Source organism: Rhinolophus sinicus, chromosome 15 (genome assembly GCF_057876585.1).
Source record: "Rhinolophus sinicus isolate RSI-liver-muscle chromosome 15, RSI-T2T, whole genome shotgun sequence".
Taxonomy (NCBI): domain Eukaryota; kingdom Metazoa; phylum Chordata; class Mammalia; order Chiroptera; family Rhinolophidae; genus Rhinolophus; species Rhinolophus sinicus.
The window spans coordinates 67,478,829-67,499,053 of NC_142515.1; the positions used below are offsets into that span (position 1 = coordinate 67,478,829).

Genomic DNA, 20,225 nt, shown 5'->3' on the forward strand with positions numbered 1-20,225 from the left:
CTAAGCATCAAAAAAATAAAAATAAATGAATTTCAACAAAATTCAATATTGCACCAAAGTAAAGGCCTCTAACCAAGAAGCAACCTAAGAAAGGGAGACTTCTAGCAAACCACTGTGACAATGCTTCCAGAACTTCTCTCGCTTCTTTCAGGAATCATCCTGCTAGGGCTCTGTAGGGACAGAACTGCAAATACATTTAGTTTCAAGGTTGCTCTCCAATCAGGCAGTGGCATCTGTCTGGAGTATTGCACAGAGAGGGCAGTGAGGCTTGTGGGCACAGAAAAAACCTTATGACCAACGGGCCTGTAACAGTGAGAAACTTTAGACGAACTCTACTAAGCCACAAATCTAAAACACTTAGAGCCAGACACTGCCTGGTGCTGGGGGAGAGAGACAAATGAGACACACCAACAGTCCAGACTAAAGACTACCTCGGGGAAATATGCCAGGGACTATGAACAGATATATAAAGGAAACTCAGGGGGGTGAGTCCTATAGAGATGCTTGTTAATCTCTCTTACTCATTCCATCTATTTTTTAAAAGATTACAATTTTAGCATTCAATAATTTATTCTCTTCCTACCGGGTAGACTTCCGTCCAGAACCTGTGTTTTAATCGCTTCTTTGTCTTCTTCAGTTGCTTATTATACTTGAAGGAATCTAGGTGAGTGAGAACGCCCATAATTTTAGGAAAGCCATGTACTTGACAGATGTTTAGAAACTCAAACGTTTCCATTTCAAACCCGAAGCTGGCATCTATAAGCATCAGAACCTAAAAGCAGAAGACACAATTTCTCAAGGAAACTACCCAAAACAGATCATCAGCAAACTACATTGTGTGGACCAAATCCAACTCATGTTATCCTAGAACAAAGCCACGTTAATTCATTTACTTATTACCGACGTCTGCTTTTAAACTACAACTGTAAAGTTAAGTAGTTGCAACACAAACTATGACCCACATAGCCTAAAATATTTATTATCTGGCCCTTTACAGAAAAAAAGTGCCAACTCCTGCTCTAGACTAAACCAAATGATTAGTTAGGGATTACCATGACACAGAAGGAAAACCACCCTTTGACTTGCTCTTAAAATCCAACCATGAGAAAATGTCCACCATGATAGAAACCTCCATTTCAAGAATTTGGATGTATAAGAAATAACTCAGAAAAAGCTGGGTCTAATTTGGCCCTTACCTGAAAAGTCCTCACTTCAAGAAATTAAGTTTTTGGTGAGGTGTTTTTAAGCCAAAAAAACAGGTCTCTAACAAGGAAACCAAATAACAGATCTCTAACATCCAAAAAATGGGAGGAAGTGGTAATAAATGAAACATATCAAAAATGTACAGAATACCAAACATTTTTGTTTCAATCTTCTCAAAAAATATTTTTGCTGGGAAGTATGAAGTAGGAAAGCTCTATCTTATATGTTAATTTATAATATATAATTGCCCCGAAACTAAAAAATGAAGCTACCAGTTTAGAATTGAGTCAAAAGACAGTGAAGTTATAAATGGTAATCTATAAGACAACAGAAGCAGGTAAGCACAATTTTTAAAATTTATGACTCTTCAAATATGCAAAATAATTTCAGAGTTGATTCCTGGAGATTTTTAGTTTTAAGACAGTAAAGACATCTCTGTTCTCATCTTTCTGTAGCTAACAAAAAGTAGTTTCAAAAACCCGGAAAAATATGTCTTTGATTAAATTACAGAATATTCATAATATTCAAAATACATGAAGGTGGGCCACGGAGCACTGCAGAAAGGCATGGCTGCTGCTGCCAAGTAGAGGCTAAGCAGCACACAGGGCTGTCCAGCACTAGAGCAGGCTGAAGTCAGTGGGCTGGCTATGGGACAGCCCTACCCCCCATCAGACACCATGGAGTACCAAGAGGCAATCAGCTGTAGAATCAGAGTAGGTGGCAAACAGTCCCCTCTCTGCCAGTCTGCATCAACTAAAGCTAAATGAAGGCTATATTACTCCTTCAATGCACACACGTGTGCACGCATACACAAATCCATGTATTATGTGTGCCTTTGCTGTGACGTGGAGGCTTTATAACAACCCAGAGTAGAGCAATCAACATAAGCCAGGTTAAATAAATTAAGGTATACACAATGAATACTGAAAGAGAATAAGGCTGAGCTATAGTACTTATTATATACCTCCAAGACATATTAAGTGAAAAAAGCAAAGCATAAAACAGTATATAATAAACAGTGTGTGCTTTAAAAGGGTTGCATGTGTATTTAGACGTATCTGAAAAGATACTGCTTTGAGGGGAACTGAGAGATTAGGGGTCAGAACAAAAAAAGACAAAACATGCATTGTATGTACCCTGTAGTACAGTTTGAATATTTTACCAAAGGCATGCGTTCCTTTTTAAGTCTTAAAAAGATGTATATGAAAGGCATCTTTCTTAATATATGCATGCTTTTAAAATTAGGGACTTATATCAAGTTTCTCTTTTACGAAAAAGAGAAACTAATGATTCATATGCTAAACTATTTCAATAGTTTCAAATACACAAGATTTAATAAGTTTATACTATTTTGTGTTGACAATAACACACTTATTTTTATTAATGGTAGCATTACATGTTCAAAATTTGAGTAGTATTTAGTTTTCTGATATTAAAATGGCATAGCCATAACATCTACATTAAATTACTTTTTATACTTTAGAAGAGTTCCTGGGCCAAAGGACAATATCTGTAGCTCAGTCACCAAACAACTATCCAGGAAGTGTTGAATAAAAAAAAAAAAAACAACCAAGGTATCACTTACTAATCAATATGGCTTATTTTTTTTCTTATTGGCTTTATTTTTGCTAGTTTAAAAAATAATTAACACTATCATTTCTGTAAATGCAATCAAAGCGGCACAATTTCCATATGCTAAGTACTGTATAGATTTTTTATTATAAACTCTGACAACTACTCAAGGGCAATCCATGTATTTATTTTATCATAATCATTTAGAACAGAGAGTCTGGCACCATCAGGAGCAGAGTTCCCATCCTCAGACAAATTATTTAACTTCTGGGAGCCTTGCTTTCATCATATGTAAATGGGAGATAATACCGACTTACCTCTACGGCACTAGAGGTTAGACGGGCTAAATATATAGAGAACTGTTAGCATAGTGCCCAGTGAGGGTCCGAGAAGTGGTACTTGCTTTCAGATTTTAGAATACATTTTATTGTATGCATTCCATTTTTATTATATCAATAATTATCATAATCATCAATTCAAATACATCTTTCATCCCTAATGATACTCACCATGTCTTTAATAACCATACACCTTTCTTCCTGTCAATATGAGATAAATAACCTACCACACTTTTGTAAGTCCCCATCAGAAACCCACACTGCCCCCACTGACTTACCAAATCCGCTACTTTAGCCAGATCAATCATCATGTTAATGTCACACCCACATTCAATAATGGTAAGTCTGCGTTTTTTACCTATAATTGAAAAGACAAAAATTTTATTTTTAAACAAATCTTGAAAAAATATATCTATTAACTCTAATTATCATTTTTAATTGCATCCAGTAAAGCACCATACATACTTACAAGAGTATGCCAAAAGTTCATTTTTATAGGAGATCAAATATAATCTCTTTACTGATCAAATATAATCCTTCTTGGGTTTTTTTTCACTATGTTCTCTAATTTTAAAATATTACCAAAAGTCTACTCAAATAATAAAGTGCTCAAACAGATAACATTCTGACTAGAATGAGCAGACAAGTAGGTTTTATGATGATGCTGATCCTGCTGTTCAGCAGTGGGCCAATGCTTCTCTCTCTACCAAAACATTCCCATTATCGCTAAAAAACATCCCAGACCTAGTGTAACAGAATGTGCATGGAACAATTACTATTTCTAAATTAAGTTAAAAGAAATCACTCACCATGATACAAATGCCTTAAAGACAAAGAAAAGTCTCAATCCAACTACAGGTGACCCTTGAACAATGAGGGGTTAGGGCGCCAACCTCCCCAAAGTGGGAAATCCACATATATAACTTTTGACTCCCCCAAAACCTCAGTCTCCCCTTGGTAACCATGGGGGATGGGTTCCAGGAATTCCACAGATGCCAAAATCTGTGGGTGTTCAAGCTCCTTATACAAACTGGTGTAGAACAATGCATATAGTCTGCTCTCCCCACCTGCAGACTCCCAACTGCAGATTGAAAAATACTGTTTTTGATCCACAGTTTGTTGAATCTGTGGATGCAAAACTGTAGAGTAGATGTTGAGGAAAGTTTGCCTTCATTGGTTGATGTGAGCGTTTGTTTATTAGCTTTTATCTGTTCATACATGTGAGGTGATTTCTGTGCTGTGATCAGGGGTTGAGTAAATTCCCCCTTTGGTCTCATTCTCCCGAGCAGAGGAGATAGGAGATGATGTTGCTTTCTGGGTCTCATTCTCCTGAGCAGGGGAGATATGGGATGAGGTTGTTTTTCTGTCCCCCTTTGGTCTCATTCTCCCAGCAGGAGAGACATTACATGAGGTTGTTTTTCTGTTTGGTATCATTCTCTCGAGTAGGGGAGATATGAGATGATGTTTGTTGTTCTGTTCCGTCTGTGTTGTGAGGTGATGGTTAGCTTAGGGTTAAAGAAATTCTTGATCCGGGGATGAGAGAATTCCCTCTTTGTTCTGTGTGTTTCGTCCACATCAGCAAAGTGAAGAAGTAGCTAAGTTATATCAGGGTGACGTGACAGGCTTTAGAAGACCTTGGTCTGATGGTCCCAAGCAAGAACAGTAGATATTGCTTATCCGGATGAATTGGCCCTTTGGCCAGATGGACAACATTCATATTAGTAACTGCCGGACCCTCCCGGAACTGGCTATTCCCGGAGGGGGAGGCAGGAACAAAGAAACTGGCTCTAAGGTACATCTGAGAAAATATATAAGACAGACCTCAGTTGACAATTATTATTATTATTTCGTCATTTGGTCATTTGTCATTGGTGATTTCTCATCATTCTAATATTTTGAAGACTTCCAGCAACATGCAGCTTACACAGGGGGATGTCCTGACTTTCAGTAGCTAACCTGATGAGGTCTGGCTGGTTCCCAACCTCTCCAGTGTTGTTCCCCACCATTAGCCTTCTTGAGAACTTGTCAGCATCTAGAAAACTTGTATGCAACTTGCAGCTTACAACATGAGAAGACGTCCTAACTTCTAACAACACCACCACTACCACCAGCAGCAACATTCTTCAGATTGTTAACACCTTAAAAACTCATATGCAGCTTGTAGCTTATAACATCAGAAGACACCTTGACTTCTAACAAGAAAGACAACAGCAGCAACATTCTTGGGAACTAGCAAACACCAGTGTGGGAGTGGCCTGAGTTTGTCTCAGCTACAGACCTGGCAAGGTTTTGATTTATGACTTTTCCAGTGTTGTTCTCCCCTGGTTTGGTGAGCTTTTGGCATCTACTGTAATAGTTACTATCCTATAAAGCTTATTACTGCTCTTGGATACTCCTTACTGATGCTATTTGTATATTTAGCCAAGTGATTTTTGATCAATAGTAAACATATGTTGGGATCTCTTAAACTTACATGTATGTGTACTCCTTTGACATGACCTCATTATCAATGTATAGTTTAGTCTTAACCACCTTTACTTTCTGACATTAACATATTCTATTAATTGCCTTTTTCTTTTGCTATTACATATTGCTAAATAAATTGATTAGATATTGCTAAATAAACTCATTAGCCTCACTCTAGCGTGTGTCCCTCCTCCTTCTTTTCCCCACTCGTCATTACAAAAACCCAGGGATACAGACAGCCAACTGTATAAATCCAACTATTAGTGGACCAATGCAGGTCAAGGGTAAACTGTACGTTACTGCTCTAATAAGAGATTTCAGATTCTATCACTACCATTTTGGAAATTTTTTTCATCTTCCCTCAAATTGAGAAAAGTCACCATCTCCATCTCCCAGAACAGACAAGTCCCACAGGAAAAAGAGAGAACTCCCTCACTTCCACAAGATTGTGGCTTCATGAGGGAAAGCAGGCATGCTTGGCACAAAGCAGGTACTCGCTGTTAAATAAGGTACTCACCATGACAAGCCAGCGTGCCCAGGCCTGCCAAGCCTTTCGGAAGAACACACTGGCAAATCCATACAGCAGTCAGAGCAAGGTATACAGCTACATCATTAATATCTCTGGGAATCTATCTTTTTCTGAAGCTACAGCCAACTTAGTAAGACTACAAGCGAGGTAGAACGAAGTGACGATATTAACATTTATCAGTCAAGAAAATGACAACACCTGCCACGTACCAGACACAATCGTTACAGGGCCTCTGATCTCCGTCAGCTTCTGCCTGGTGAAGTTCCGAATGAGGCATTGGATCAATGTGCTCTTTCCGACTTTTGGAGGCCCCATCACTACCACCACTATTGGTGGGGGCTCTAGTGGAGTTCGATCAACCACTGGAATGTGATGCTTTTTTGTCTTCAAATCCTGAGTCCTAATTGTATGGGAAAAAAAAAAGTAAATTCATTTTCAAAATATAAAAGTTATTACCCTTATAAGTAAAGATTTTAAAGAGAGTAGGACAATACCGTGTTTCCCCAAAAATAAGCCTTAGCATAATTTTTCAGGATGACATGCCCTGAACATAAGCCCTAATGCATCTTTTGGAGCAAAAATTAAAATAAGACCTGGTCTTATTTTCGGGGAAACGCAGTATATGGATACAATTAACTTATTAACTTCTGGCTCCAGTCCAAATAACCACTTCAGTAAATATATAACAGATATAACAGATTGACTTCATTAGTAGAGTGAAAACTATACAGACCTTAAATCTGATTGCTTTTAGTTGACTATAATAGTTTAAAAGGAAAATAAAAGGCCAACATGGAGGCAGTGTATCACAATGAGTAAGAGCAGAGGCTTTGGGGTTAAATGTGGCTTTCTTACTGGGAGAACTCAATTCAATGTTTAAAGTGTACTGCTTAGTATATTAGGATTCATTAAATAAAGCTATTTAATACTATATATTACAATTATATGACTCATATCCAGGGAAAAAAAAACACAAGCACACCTACCGTGTTTCCCCGAAAATAAGACCTAGACGGACAATCAGCTCTAATGTGTCTTTTGGAGCAAAAATTAATGTAACACCCAGTCTTATTTTACTATAAGAATGTGTAAATATTCTATAGCTACACATTATAGTAAAATAAGACTTGGGTCTTATACAATATAAGACCAGGTATAATATAATATAATACAATACCAGGTCTTTATAATATAATATAATATAATATAATATAATATAATATAATATAATATAATACAATATAATGTCAGGTCTTATATTAATTTTTGATCCAAAAGACACATTAGAGCTGATTGTCTGGCTAGGTCTTATTTTCGGGGAAACAGGGCATTACCACAAAAATTGTTTAAAGTTTGCAAACAAATTCTGTAAAGAAAAACTCCTCAGCTTTTCTCTTGGGCAAAAAAAGCCATCACTGTGCAGATGCTGGAGGCAAGGGAGCTTCCAAAGGAAAGACTTCTCATGCTTTAGTAAAAGAAATATGGCACCATCTCCATGTCCTTTAGAACTGAATCCAAACGTCATCTGGAGAGGCTCCTACTGTTTAAAAAGAAAAAATGAATCCAGCTCACATACCTATGGAAGGATCGAGCCATCCGCACAGCAGACTGGACTGAAAAAGCTCTGGGATTTCTCTTCTGGGCATCCTCCACCTCATCTCCAAGCTGGAGGTCCTGCAGATGCCGTTTCTTTTTTTTCTGAGCTTTAGGCCCACTGTTTCTCTTCCTGTGTTTCTTCTGGTCCTTCGTCTCCATAGTGGCTTTTTACCAATTCACAAGTAACCCTAACCTACACTGAATGGGGGGAGAGGGGGTGGAAAGCATTTTACACTCTAGACAACAACCAAGGAAAAACAATACATTCATTTCTTTATGAATAGATACGCACTTGTTGACCTAACAGGGGTAGAAACTGTTTAATATTATCCCCAATTTCACTCCTCTGTTATGCTATAAATTAGATTAGTTACATCTGCTTAGATTACTGTTTATTCATCTTAAGTATCTACATCAGCACTGTCCATTTCTGCAATGATGGAAATATTCTATAGGTACACATTTTCAACACAGCAGCCACATGTAGCTACTGAGAATTTAAAATGTACCAAGTGAAACTGAAAAATTGAAATTTAATTTTAATTCAACTCTATATTTAAATAGTCATATGTGACTAGTGGTTGCCATATATTGGACATCTCAGCCCTAATTATCAGCTGCTTCCAAACTTAAACTATTTTTAAGGTATTTTATTTAAAAAAAATAATTTTAGTAACACTCCAACATGATAGCGGTACTACTTTTAGTTTGATTTTGTAAAACTTTTCAATTATATCACCTATATACACTTAAAAAACAGTAATATCTGCGTGTGAGATATGATTGGTTGTGGATGATGCCTGGAGACCACATGGATTTGCAGAACCTCTTACAACGATTTCTGAGCGTCCCAGGAATTCATGGCCCATAACCTGAGAACCGCTGGAAAGGGTGGGGTCGGGGGGTATTGGGAGGTCACGTCATTCAATTAAGGTATTGAATTAATTTCAGTTCAATAAATATTTGTGTCTGCCTATGATGTGGTAGGCACTGTGCCAGGAGATGGCTACAGCTATGCTCTGACTAGCGGAGGAAATCCAAACTAATGTGTTCCGTGCCAGGCATGTGGGCCACATCAGAAGGCAGCACCGCAGCTCAGTTAGATGCGCCAGCGGAAATAAAGTCCACAAGCACCAGCATGAACTAGCAGGGAGTTAGGAGAGCTGGGTTCTAGGAACGCCTAGAAAATAAATACCTGTGTGATTTCAGGACATTACTTTTCTTCTCTACTCTATTTGGGTTTTGAACTTGTACGTCCGCGATGCCTTTCTCCTTTTGGGGTGAGGGATAGGAGAAAAAGCACAATTTGAAGTCAACAGACCTGGCTCAGTTCTGTTACCTGCTACGATTACCAAGGCCTGAAACCACCTCTTAACTCTCCCCACCACCTCCTCTCTCAGCACGAATTCATTCAGCCAGTCCCCCAAAGACCTGGGAGTACATCTCTGGCAGGTATGAACTATGTCTATCCAGCGCCTGAGGCACTCCTCGGGGACAGACTGCCCGAGACACCGAATGAAGACCCTACCATGCGCGCGACTCGCGATCCTCCCGGAGTCCCAGCCCCGCAGATCCTACTGCGGCCGCCTCCCCAAGCGCACAGCCCTTACCGGGTTCACAGCTACCAGTCCTCCTCAGGCCCGCATGGGCAACGCCGGAAACGGAAAGGCACCCAACGCGGAGACTCTACCGGCCGGCGGGAAACAAGGCTGGGGCAGAAGAAAGAGACTGGGGAGGGAAGACTTTCGGGGAAAGCCGGAAGGAAGACTCGCGATTGGCTGAAGGTGGGCGCAGGGGACGTCTGCGCGGTGTGTTCCACCCGGAGCCGCGTCCCCGAGAGTCGGAGGTCCGAGCAGAGAGCGAGGCCCCAGAGCAAGTCCTGTGCTACAGAGCGGGGACTCTGAGCAGCAGCACTGCGCGTCCCGCGTGCCCCGCAGGCCGCGGCGACCATGCGGCCTACCCGCGCTCCCGGCCCCTCCGAAAGCCCCAGGCACTACCTCTCCCGCCTGGCCTAAAGGAGTATCACTCGACTGGGAGTCGCTGTGGCTCGTCAGCTTGCTCATACTTAACGATGGCAGAACTGGACATTTCTCGGGTTCTTTTAGTGCTATAATTCCCTCCTTTACCAAGACCAACAGACTTTGAGGGCAGGGACGAACTGACCCGGCATGAAATGCCTCGGCCTTTCTGTTCTTAGAGGGGACTTTGCATGGAGAACGCAACCTCTTGCAGTTTTCTAGCACAGGTTTGCCCAGTCCCACCTGAGGGAGTTTTCCTAGCCCCCATCTCAGGTGAGGTGGATACCCTGTGCCTACAAAACTAGGTACATTTTCAGAGTTTGTATCTCCCTCGTCTTAGAAGTTTTCTTTTCAATATAATCCTACCAGTGCCTCCTCAAGGCTCAGTTCGTCTGCCGCACAGAACTAGACTAACTGAGACCCCCTATGCATGCCCTTCACAGCAAGCTTGATTTCTCCCTCAGCATCCCACAAGTATTCACTCTGCTTCACTATACACTTTGCTTTGCTAGGGAGGCTACCCTACAGGGCACAGACTTCCCTCATCGGTGATGAGCTTAGAATTTTGTAACTCCAGCACTACCCCTCTTACTTCTTGGAGATTTCAGTATACAGGTTATAATCCTTCTAACATCCCCTTGGCTCCATGAATCCCACTCTTGTCTTCTGTTTAGCTCAGTCTCATTCCCCTGTGATCATACCCTAGACCTTGTCAGGTCCAAGGACTGCAACCCTTGAAGCATTCCACTGCAACCTCCTGTCTTTCCAGGTTATTCACTCTAAAGCCCTGAAACCAAAACTCCTGTAACCCTACCAGTACCTCCAACCCACATTTTACTACCTTCCTCCCTTGAAGACTTCTCCCTCCCTAGTAAGCTAGCTTAAACTCCATGGTCAGCCATTATCAAAAGCCTTTCGCATACTTCCTTCCTCACCTCATCATATCTGCTTGGTAAAATGAGAAGCCTGGAGAAACCCAATTCTCCATCTCCTCCATGCTACAGCAATCCAACTAAACATGGCTACAGGAAAGCCTAAAACCATGGTGACCGCCCGCACTTTAATATTTCTAACTTTGCCTGGTCTCTGCCATTCTTCCAAATGAGCATTTCATACCTCTCTCTCTCCCCAGTACTTCCCACCACCTCCCGCTTCCTTCTTACTTCGCTAAGAAAATGGACATGGAGACTCCCACCACTGCATCCACCCATGCCCCCCTCTGCTCATGCCTCCCTTCTGTTACTGTAAATGAAGGGCTGTGTCCACCAAAACAAATCCTGCACTTTAGTGCTGGATTCCATCATCTCCAGGGCATCACTCCAGCCAGTCTAATCTCTCCCCCAAATCATCAGTTTTTAGTAGACTATTCCCATTATCATACAACATGCAGTTATTTCTTTAATCTTCAAAACAAATTCTTTTTGAACCCATTTCCTATACCAGATAACTACAGCTTTTCTCTGTGCTCCTTTGTAGCCAAATTTCACAAAAGAATTGTCCATATGTTCCCTGGTTCCTCCTATTCTCTCTTAGATTCACCTAGATCTCAGAACACCATGTACAGCCCCTGGCTTTTCCTTCTCAGTGGCCTTTGCTGGTTCTTCCATTCCTACCTGACCTGTTTAAGTTAGAATCCCCTAGGCTCAGCCTTTAGTCTTCTTTTCTTCTGTGTCTATACTTATTCCCCGGGTGATGTTATTCTGTCTTCTAGTTTCATATGCCATCATTATCAATTACCAATTTATTGTATCTGCTACAAATTTGTTCTTCATTGCCTACCCTGAAGAAAAGGAGTTGGACCCTTTAAATATTTTTCCTTTGACACTGGTATGCTGTTAAGTTTTGTCAGTAGAGGGCAATGGAGAGACTTTGCAGGAACAGTTCTTCCTGATTCTGCTCTGCTCTCTGCAGGTGGCTGACTTCTCCAGGGCTGGCTCTTCCAGTACTTGGTGGCTAGCAGCAACCCCCGCACTCACCCCCACCACCTCCCAGCAGTTTGCCATGGCGTGACCCTACTGAGACACCTCACCTTTCTCAACACCTAGAGAGGGATTTCCAACAGGTTGCCGTGCTGCAGCACCCCTGGGACTCCCCTGACACAAGTGGGCCATGGCAATACCCCTCCAATGAGGTCTTGATTCCAGCTGAGGAGTGGGGGTGGGGGTGAAACAAGACTCTTCCTGGGTCTTCTATCTCTACCCTAGTTGCTGCTCCTCGGATCTGCTATTCTTATATTCTTTAAAGTTCTTTTCTTACTAGCTCATGTCATGTAGCTCCAATCCCCTGTTGTAGTTAATAATTCTTAATATAAACTTTTCCTGTTCAAATTACTTGTGATTCCTCTTTCCTGATTGGACCCTGACCAACACACTATCAATTTCCAACAACTCCCAAATTTCTATCAGTGACTCAGGCCTCTCTCTTGAATGACAGCTGCCTCCCTGACATATCCCTTTGAATAGCTAATAGGCATCTCAGACGTAACATGCCCATGTCAAATCTCATGATCCTCCCTCTAAAACTGGATGCACAGCTTTTATCTCAGTTGATGACAATTCCATCCATAAAGCTGATTGGGCCAAACACCTCAGGCACATCCTTGCCCCTCTCTTTTTTCTGTTCTCCATATCCATCCTGTCAGGAAATTCCTGTTGACTTTACCTTTAAAATATAATCAGAACCCAACCATTTATCGTCACCATCTCCAGTAATACCACTCTGGGCTGAGCCCCACTTGATCACATCCTGATCACATGTAAAACTTCTTGATCAGTCTTCCTGTTTCCACCCTTCCCCTTGTACATTCACTTCACAGTGCAGCAGCCAGAGTGATCCTGTTAAAACATGAAGCACCATTGGGAATTTAAACTGGTACAAACACTTTGGAAAATGGTCCAGCCTATTTATTATGTATACCTATAAGCCAGTGACAGAGATATATACTGAAAGACATGTACAAGAATGTTCATAGCATTGTCCAAACTGAGAAAACTGCAAAAGACCAGCAGCAAAAGCATGACTAAACTGGTATATTCATACAATGGAGTAATATATAACAGTGAAAATAAACTACTATGAGCAACAACATTGATGAGGTTTGTTAAAAGAAGCCAGACACAAAGGAGAATATGTATGATTCCATTTATATAAAGTTTGAAATTAGGCAAAATTGATATCTGGCAATAAAAGTCAAGATAATGTTGCTTTTGTAGAGGAAGGGAGGTATGATCGGGAGGGGCCGTGTGGGCAGCTTCTGGGGTGCTGGTGATGCTCTGTTTCCTCATTGGGTACTAGCTGACGGATTGTTGACTTGGTAAATATTTATTAAGCTATGCACTTGTGTTTTGTGTGCTTTCTGAGTGTATACTCTTTTAATTTTTTTAAGTTTATAAAACAAAAATGTATAAGATGATATCATTCCTCTGCTCAAAACACTTAGATGGCATCCATTTCATTTCAGGAAAAAGTCAAAATCCTTACAATACCCTCCTGCTCAGCAGGTTTTGGCCCTTCCTTCTCAGACCTCATCTCCTACTACACTGCCCTTCCTCGCTGGACTTCGGTGCCAGTGGCCTCCGTGCTTTTTCTTAAAGATGCCAGTGTGTTCCTGCCTTGCAGTCTTTGCATTGGTTCCTGTACCTCCAGATACCCATGTATCGAACTTCTTCACCTCTTTTCAGCTTCTGTTCAATTGCCCCTCTCTATGAGGCCTTTCCTGACTCCCCACCCTCACCCCCAAGTCTCCCAGTGTTCCTACCCTGCCCTATGTTTTATAGCATTTATCACCTTGAAACATGCGTATATGTAATTAACTCTCTCTCCTTGCTACAGGCTGGCCATTTTGTCTGTTTTATTCACTGACGTATCACAAGTGACTAGAACACTGCCTAGCATATGGTAAGTGCTCGATACCTATTTGTTGAATAATTAATGGACTTGAAAATGAAAAAGTGGTAGGCAGCTTCTGGTGTGGCCCCAAGGACGCCCACACCCTGGTGTTCATGCCCTTGACTACACCCTTGAGTGTGAGCTGGACCTACTTGACTCACTTCTTTTCTTTTCTTTTTTTTCCCCTCCCATTTCTTCCGCCTCCCCCACCCCCACTCTGGTTCAAGCCGTTGTTTCTCAGTCTAGTTGCGTAGGACACAGCTCCCTGGCCCATGCTGGTGTTATGAGCCTTGAGCTCCCCACCACCCCCAGCTGAGGTAGTCCATTGCCAGTCCTCGGTTGGCCGCTCACAGCAGCTCACAGCAGCTTTCGCTGGCTGCCAGTCGCTCACGATGGCAGCTGGCCACTCATGCCAACTGCCGGCCACTCATGGTGGCCACCAGCCACTCATGGCAGCACACGGTAGCTCAGAGCAGCACACAGCAGCTCACGCTGGCTGCTAGCCACTCATGCTGGCCGCTGGCCGCACACGGTAGCCCACGGAGCACACAGCAGCCCACGGCAGTTGCCGGCCACTCTCACTGGCCACCGGCTGCTCATGGAGGCACACAGCAGCACACAGCAGCCCGCGGCAACTCACAGCAGCCCAGCTCCAGGGAGAGCCGTTGTTCACAATCTTAGCTATAGAGGGTGCAGCTCACTGGCCCATGTGGGAATTGAATAGGCAACCTCGGTGTTAGGAGCATGTTGCTCCAACCACCTGAGCCACCGGGCCGGCCCTACTTCTTTCTTTTCATTATGAAATCATGCAGTGCCATTGGCCTCCACTATAAAAAAATACTGCAATGTAAATAATGTGCATATAAAATACAAAGAATAAAATAAACACAGGTGTACACATTATCTAACTTAAGGAAAATTATATAGGAGGTCTGACAATTAAGTATGCAAACTTGCCACTGTGTGCTTACATTGGCAGCACTGTACAAACAGCTCGTTAAGGTTTCATAACCTTAGTATATCAGTGTCTCACAGCTGTGTTCATGTAAACGTGTGGCAGTCTTGCTGAGTAGTGTTTATTATTGTTGTTGCATGTTTTTGTGTGCTGTCGCGAGAATGTCTGAGTTTGAATTAGAGCAACAAACAAACATTGCATTTCTTTTTAAATGTGGCAGGAGTGGAAGTGAAATCAGGGACATGTTAGTCCAGGTTTATGGGGATAATGCCATGAAGAAAACAGCAATATACAAATGGATTTAACGTTTTTCTGAGGGGAGAGAATGCGTCACTGATGAAGAGAGGTCAGGGCGGCCAGTAATGAGCAGAACTGACGAAACCATTGCAAAACTTCGTCGAGTTGTGCGTCAAAATCATCAGCTGGCTATGAGAGGCATCATAGACCAAGTAAACATCGATAGAGAAACAGTTAGGAAAATCTTAACTGAAGATCTTGGCATGAGAAAGGTGTGTGCAAAAATGGTCCCGAAGGATCTCACTGATGAACAAAAGCAAAGGAGAGTCGAAGTTTGCCAACACCTTTTGCAGAGGCAAGACGATATTTTGGGCTGTGTTATCACCGGTGATGAAACATGGGTGTACCAATATGACCCTGAAACAAAGCGTCGAAATGCACAACGGAAGTCAGCCAATTCTCCACGACCAAAAAAGTTCCATCAGTCCAAATCAAGAGTCAAAATGATGTTGCTAACCTTTTTTGATATCAGAGGGATTATTCATTATGAATTTGTACCAACTGGACAGTTAACCAAGTTTACTATTTGGAAGTGCTGAAAAGGCTGAGTGAAAATGACAAAAATGACCTGAACTTTTTGCCAACAATTCATGGCTCTTGCATCACAACAATGCACTATGTCACATGGCACTGTCTGTGAGGGAGTTTTTAGCCAGTAAACAAATAACTGTATTGGAACACGCTCCCTACTCACCTGATCTGGCCCCCAATGACTTCTTTCTTTACCCAAAGATGAAAGAAATATTGAAAGGAAGACATTTTGATGACATTCAGGACATCAAGGGTAATACACGACAACAGCTCTGATGGTCATTCCAGAAAAAGCGTTCCAAAATTGCTTTGAAGGGTGGACTAGGTGCTGGCATTGGTGCATAGCTTCCCAAGGGGAGTATTTCGAAGGTGACCATAGTGATATTCAGCAATGAGGTATGTAGCACTTTTCTAGGATGTGTTCATGAACTTAATTGTCACACCTCATAACCAATTATTTTAAAACTCTCTGTGTACCCCCCCCAAAAAAAAGTCCTGAAACAAAGTAACCACTATTTATAATTCTGTGTTTATCATTACCCAAATATTCATTATGGTTTCATTGCTATGTACACTTCCATAAATAATGCATTAAGTTTTAAATATTTTTGGACTGCTACATAGTATTCTATTATTATAATAATAGAACATTTTAAATTTGTTCATTCCCCTGTCTACAAACATTTGGGTTGCTCCCAGTTTTGTTTATTTTGCTCTTAACAATGTCTCCTAGTACCATGTTTCCCTGAAATTAAGACCTAGCCAGACCATCAGCTCTAATGCATCTTTTGGAGCAAAAAATTAATATAAGACCGGTATTACATTATATTATGTTATTATATTATATTATATTATATTATATTATACCCAGTGTTATTCTTATATTAAAATAAGACTGGGTCTTATGTTAAAATAAGACTGGGTCTTATATTAATTTTTGCTACAAAAGATGCATTAGAGCTGATGGTCTGACTAGGTCTTATTTTTGGGGAAACACGGTACATATATGAAATTGCCCAATCATAATACATATTTATATCTTTAGCTTGTAGAATACTGACAAATTATTTTCAAAAGTGAGTCAACCATGACAACAGGATACCATTACACACATATTAGAATGATTTAAAAAAATTTTAATCATAAGAACAAACACTGGTGAGGTTGCAGAGCAACAGGGAGACTTATTTGTAGCTGTTGGGAATGCAAAATGATACAGCCACTTAAGAAGATAGTTTGGCAATTTCTTTTTTTAACTAAGAGTGTTTTTATAAGAGTTTATTCAAGCCAAATATGAGGACATGCCTGAAAGCAAGATTTCAAAGGATTGAGAAAATGCTACTGCGAATGGCAGTTTTGTACTTTTTTTAATGCATGTAGAATCAAAGAAGAGAACAAAAGATCTACATGAAATCCATGGGTGGTAGATAAGGGAGGCAGGAGAAAGCAAAGTGGGGAAACTTCTAGGACTGGATAAAAAGTAAAGTGGAGAGATACATACTTCTTTTACTTTGGTGGGTATAGGATAGCTAAATTTAACATCTACAAGATAACAATGAGGAGTTCCGTGCTTTGGTGCTTCTTGTGCTTTGGTGCAAGCGTCTGTGCGTCCAAGGGGTCTGGAAAAGAAAATTACTTTGACATTTGAAAGATAAGTTATCCTTGATGCATAAGGTCTGCAATGAACAGGGCTCACTTAAGGTAAAGATTGACCTAAGGAAGCTCTTGGCCTTGGATGTGACTACCCACCATGCCCTGCCCAGTTAGTAATTCATGATCAGATTATCTTGTGTGGTTACTTTTGGTCACTGAGCTTGTCAGGCCTGTCTTGTTGCCCCCTGAGCTTGTCAGGTCTACTATGTCACCCCTTTTACACGTTGACTCTGGATGTGGTGATGATGAAATCTGTGAGAACTTTTTTATTCCTTTAAAAGGGGTTCGCACATTTCTCATGTTTAAGGAACACTGTTATAGATTCTTGGATTGTTTATATATTTTTTCCAGTTACTAAAGAATATGAGAATTAAACATCTTAGTTCCACCACTTACTAGCTCTGAGATCTTGGGTAAATTATTTGTCTACACGTTACTTGCCTATAGGTTTTTTAAGAATATGTTTTATTTTTCAATTACAGTTGACATTCAATAGTCAACTCATTTCAGATGTACAGCATGATGGTTAGACATTTGTATAGCTTACGAGGTTATCCAGCCCTCTGATAATTCTAGTACCCACCTGACACCATGCATAATTCTTACAATATTATTAACTATATTCCCTGTGCTGTACCTTACATCCCCATGACTATTTTGTAACTACCAATTTGTACTTCTTAATCCCTTCACCTTTCTCACACAGCCCCTAGACCCCTCCCATCTGGCAACCATCAGGTTGTTTTCTGTATCTATCAATTTGTCTATCTTTTGTTTGTTCATTTATTTTATTTTTTAAATTCCACATATACGTGAAATGATACAGTATATGTCTTTTCTGTCTGACTTATTTCACTTAGCATAATACCCTCTAGATCCACCCATGTTGTCACAAATGCAAAGATTTCAAATGAGACAAAGACAAACAAATGAGAAACAGAAACTCATAGACACAGACAATGGTTTGGTGGTTGCCAGAGGGTAAGGGGGGTGGGGAGTGGGGGGTGGGAGATGAGGGTAAGGGGGATCGAATATATGGTGATGGAAGGAGAACTGACTCTGGGTGATGAACACACAATGGGATTTATAGATGATGTAATACAGAATTGTACACCTGAAATCTATGTAATTTTACTAACAATTGTCACCTCAATAAATTTAATAAAAAATAAAAAAATAAAAATAAATAAATCCAAGTGTTGTGCTGAAGTCACCATATGGAGGGACTTTGAAATTATATGGATGGGTGAGTGTCCTGCTAGAGGCCAGCCTTCAAATCATCTTTGCCAAGGCACTAGCCTGCTTGGACCTTCCAAATCAGACCAGTTACCAGCTGAGTACCACAAGGAATCTCTCTCCGCCACACAGAGCAGAGATAACACTCAGCTGAACCCTGCGGAAATCATGAAGCACAAAATCGTGATATATCACTGAATATTTGTGGTTTAAAGACACTACATACACCTTAAAGTAATCTTTAGGCAGCAGCAGATAATCTGGAAAAGAAAGAATGGCTGAAAATTTTCAAAAAAAAAAAAAAGATTTCATTCTTTTTTTTTTTTTTTTTTTTTTGCTGAGTAATATTCCATTGTATATATGTACCACCTCTTCTTTATCCAATTGTCTACTAATGGATACTTAGGTTGCTCCCATATCTTGGCTACTGTAAATAATGCTCCAATGAACATAAGGGTGCATATATCTTTTAAAATTACTGTTTGAATTTCATTGGATAAATACGCAGAAGTGGAATTGCTGCATCATAAGGTAGTTCTATTTTTAATTTTTTGAGGAACCTCCATACTATTTACCATAGTGGCTGAACCAATTTGCAATCCTATCAACAGTGCATGAGGGTTTTCTTTTCTACACATCTTCACCAACACTTGTTTGTTGATTTATTGATGATAGCCGCTCTGACAGCTGAGAGGTGGTATCTCATTACAGTTTTAATTTGCATTTCTCTGATGATTAGTGATGTTGAACATTTTTTCAATGTCTATTGGCCACCTGTATGTCATATTAGAAGAAATGCCCAATTTTATTTATTTCATTTTTTTAAATTAAATTTATTGGGGTGACAATTGTTAGTAAAATTACATAGATTTCAGGTGTACAATTCTGTATTACATCATCTATAAATCCTATTGTGTGTTCACCATCCAGAGTCAGTTCTCCTTGCATCACCATACATTTGATCCCCCTTAACCTCATCTCCCACCCCCCACCCCCTTTACCCTCTGGTAACCACGAAACTATTGTCTGTGTTATGAGTTTTTGTTACTCATTTGTTTGTCTTGTTCTTTTATTGTGTATGGTTTATATAACACATATCAGTGAAATCATATGGTTCTCTGCTTTTTCTGTCTGACTTACTTCGCTTAGCATTATTCTCTCAAGATCCATCCACGTTGTCACAAATGGTCCTATTTTATCTTTTCTTACTGCCGAATAGTATTCCATTGTGTATATGTACCACAACTTCTTTATCCATTCATATATCGAAGGACATTCTGGTTGTTTCCATGTCTTGGCCACCATAAATAAAGGTACAATAAACATTGGAGCACACGTGTCTTTATGGATAAATGTTTTCAGATTTTTTGGGTAGATACTCAGGAAAGGGATTGCTGGGTCATACAGTAATTCTATTCATAATATTTTGAGGAACCTCCATACTGCCTTCCATAGCGGCTGCACCAGTCTGCATTCCCACCAACAGTGTATAAGGGTTGCTTTTTCTCCACAGCCTCTCCAACACTTGTTACTATTTGTCTTGTTGATGATAGCCATTCCAACTGGGGTGAGAGATATCTCATTGTGGTTTTTATTTGCATTTCTCTGATGATTAGTGATGTTGAGCATTTTTTCATATGTCTATTTGCCATTTGTATGTCCTCTCTGGAGAAATGTCTCTTCAGGTCGTCTGCACATTTTTCAATTGGTTGTTTGGTTTTTTGGTGTTGAGTTGCATGAGTACCTTGTATACTTTGGATGTTAGCCCTTTATCAGAGGCACTCTTTGTAAAAATCTTTTCCCATTCAGTTCGTTGCCTCTTTATTTTGTCGATGGTTTCTTTTGCTGTGCAGAAGATTTTAAGTTTCACATAGTCCGATTCATTTATTTTAGCTTTTACTTCCCTTGCCTTTGGAGTCAAACTCATAAAATTCTCTTTGAAC

At 40.4% G+C, this 20,225-nt stretch overlaps 1 protein-coding gene across 4 annotated transcripts in view; it reads right to left on the reverse strand.

The window, feature by feature from the left end:
- The window catches only part of BMS1 (BMS1 ribosome biogenesis factor), a 50,421-nt gene extending 40,961 nt beyond the window's left edge, over nt 1-9,460 (reverse strand). The window contains exons 1-6 of one of the 4 annotated variants that reach the window (XM_019719109.3): nt 9,315-9,384; nt 8,900-8,976; nt 7,685-7,902; nt 6,318-6,508; nt 3,392-3,471; nt 584-772 (exon numbers count right to left, since the gene is read on the reverse strand). In XM_019719109.3, coding sequence (XP_019574668.2) covers nt 584-772; nt 3,392-3,471; nt 6,318-6,508; nt 7,685-7,863 — 639 coding nt within the window. In that variant the 5' untranslated portion in view covers nt 7,864-7,902; nt 8,900-8,976; nt 9,315-9,384. Of the gene's footprint in view, nt 1-583; nt 773-3,391; nt 3,472-6,317; nt 6,509-7,684; nt 7,903-8,899; nt 8,977-9,232 lie in introns of all 4 variants that reach the window. The other 3 variants (XM_074337325.2, XM_019719110.3, XM_074337327.2) reach the window with 3 other exon arrangements.
- Nucleotides 9,461-20,225: the final 10,765 nt, after the last annotated feature.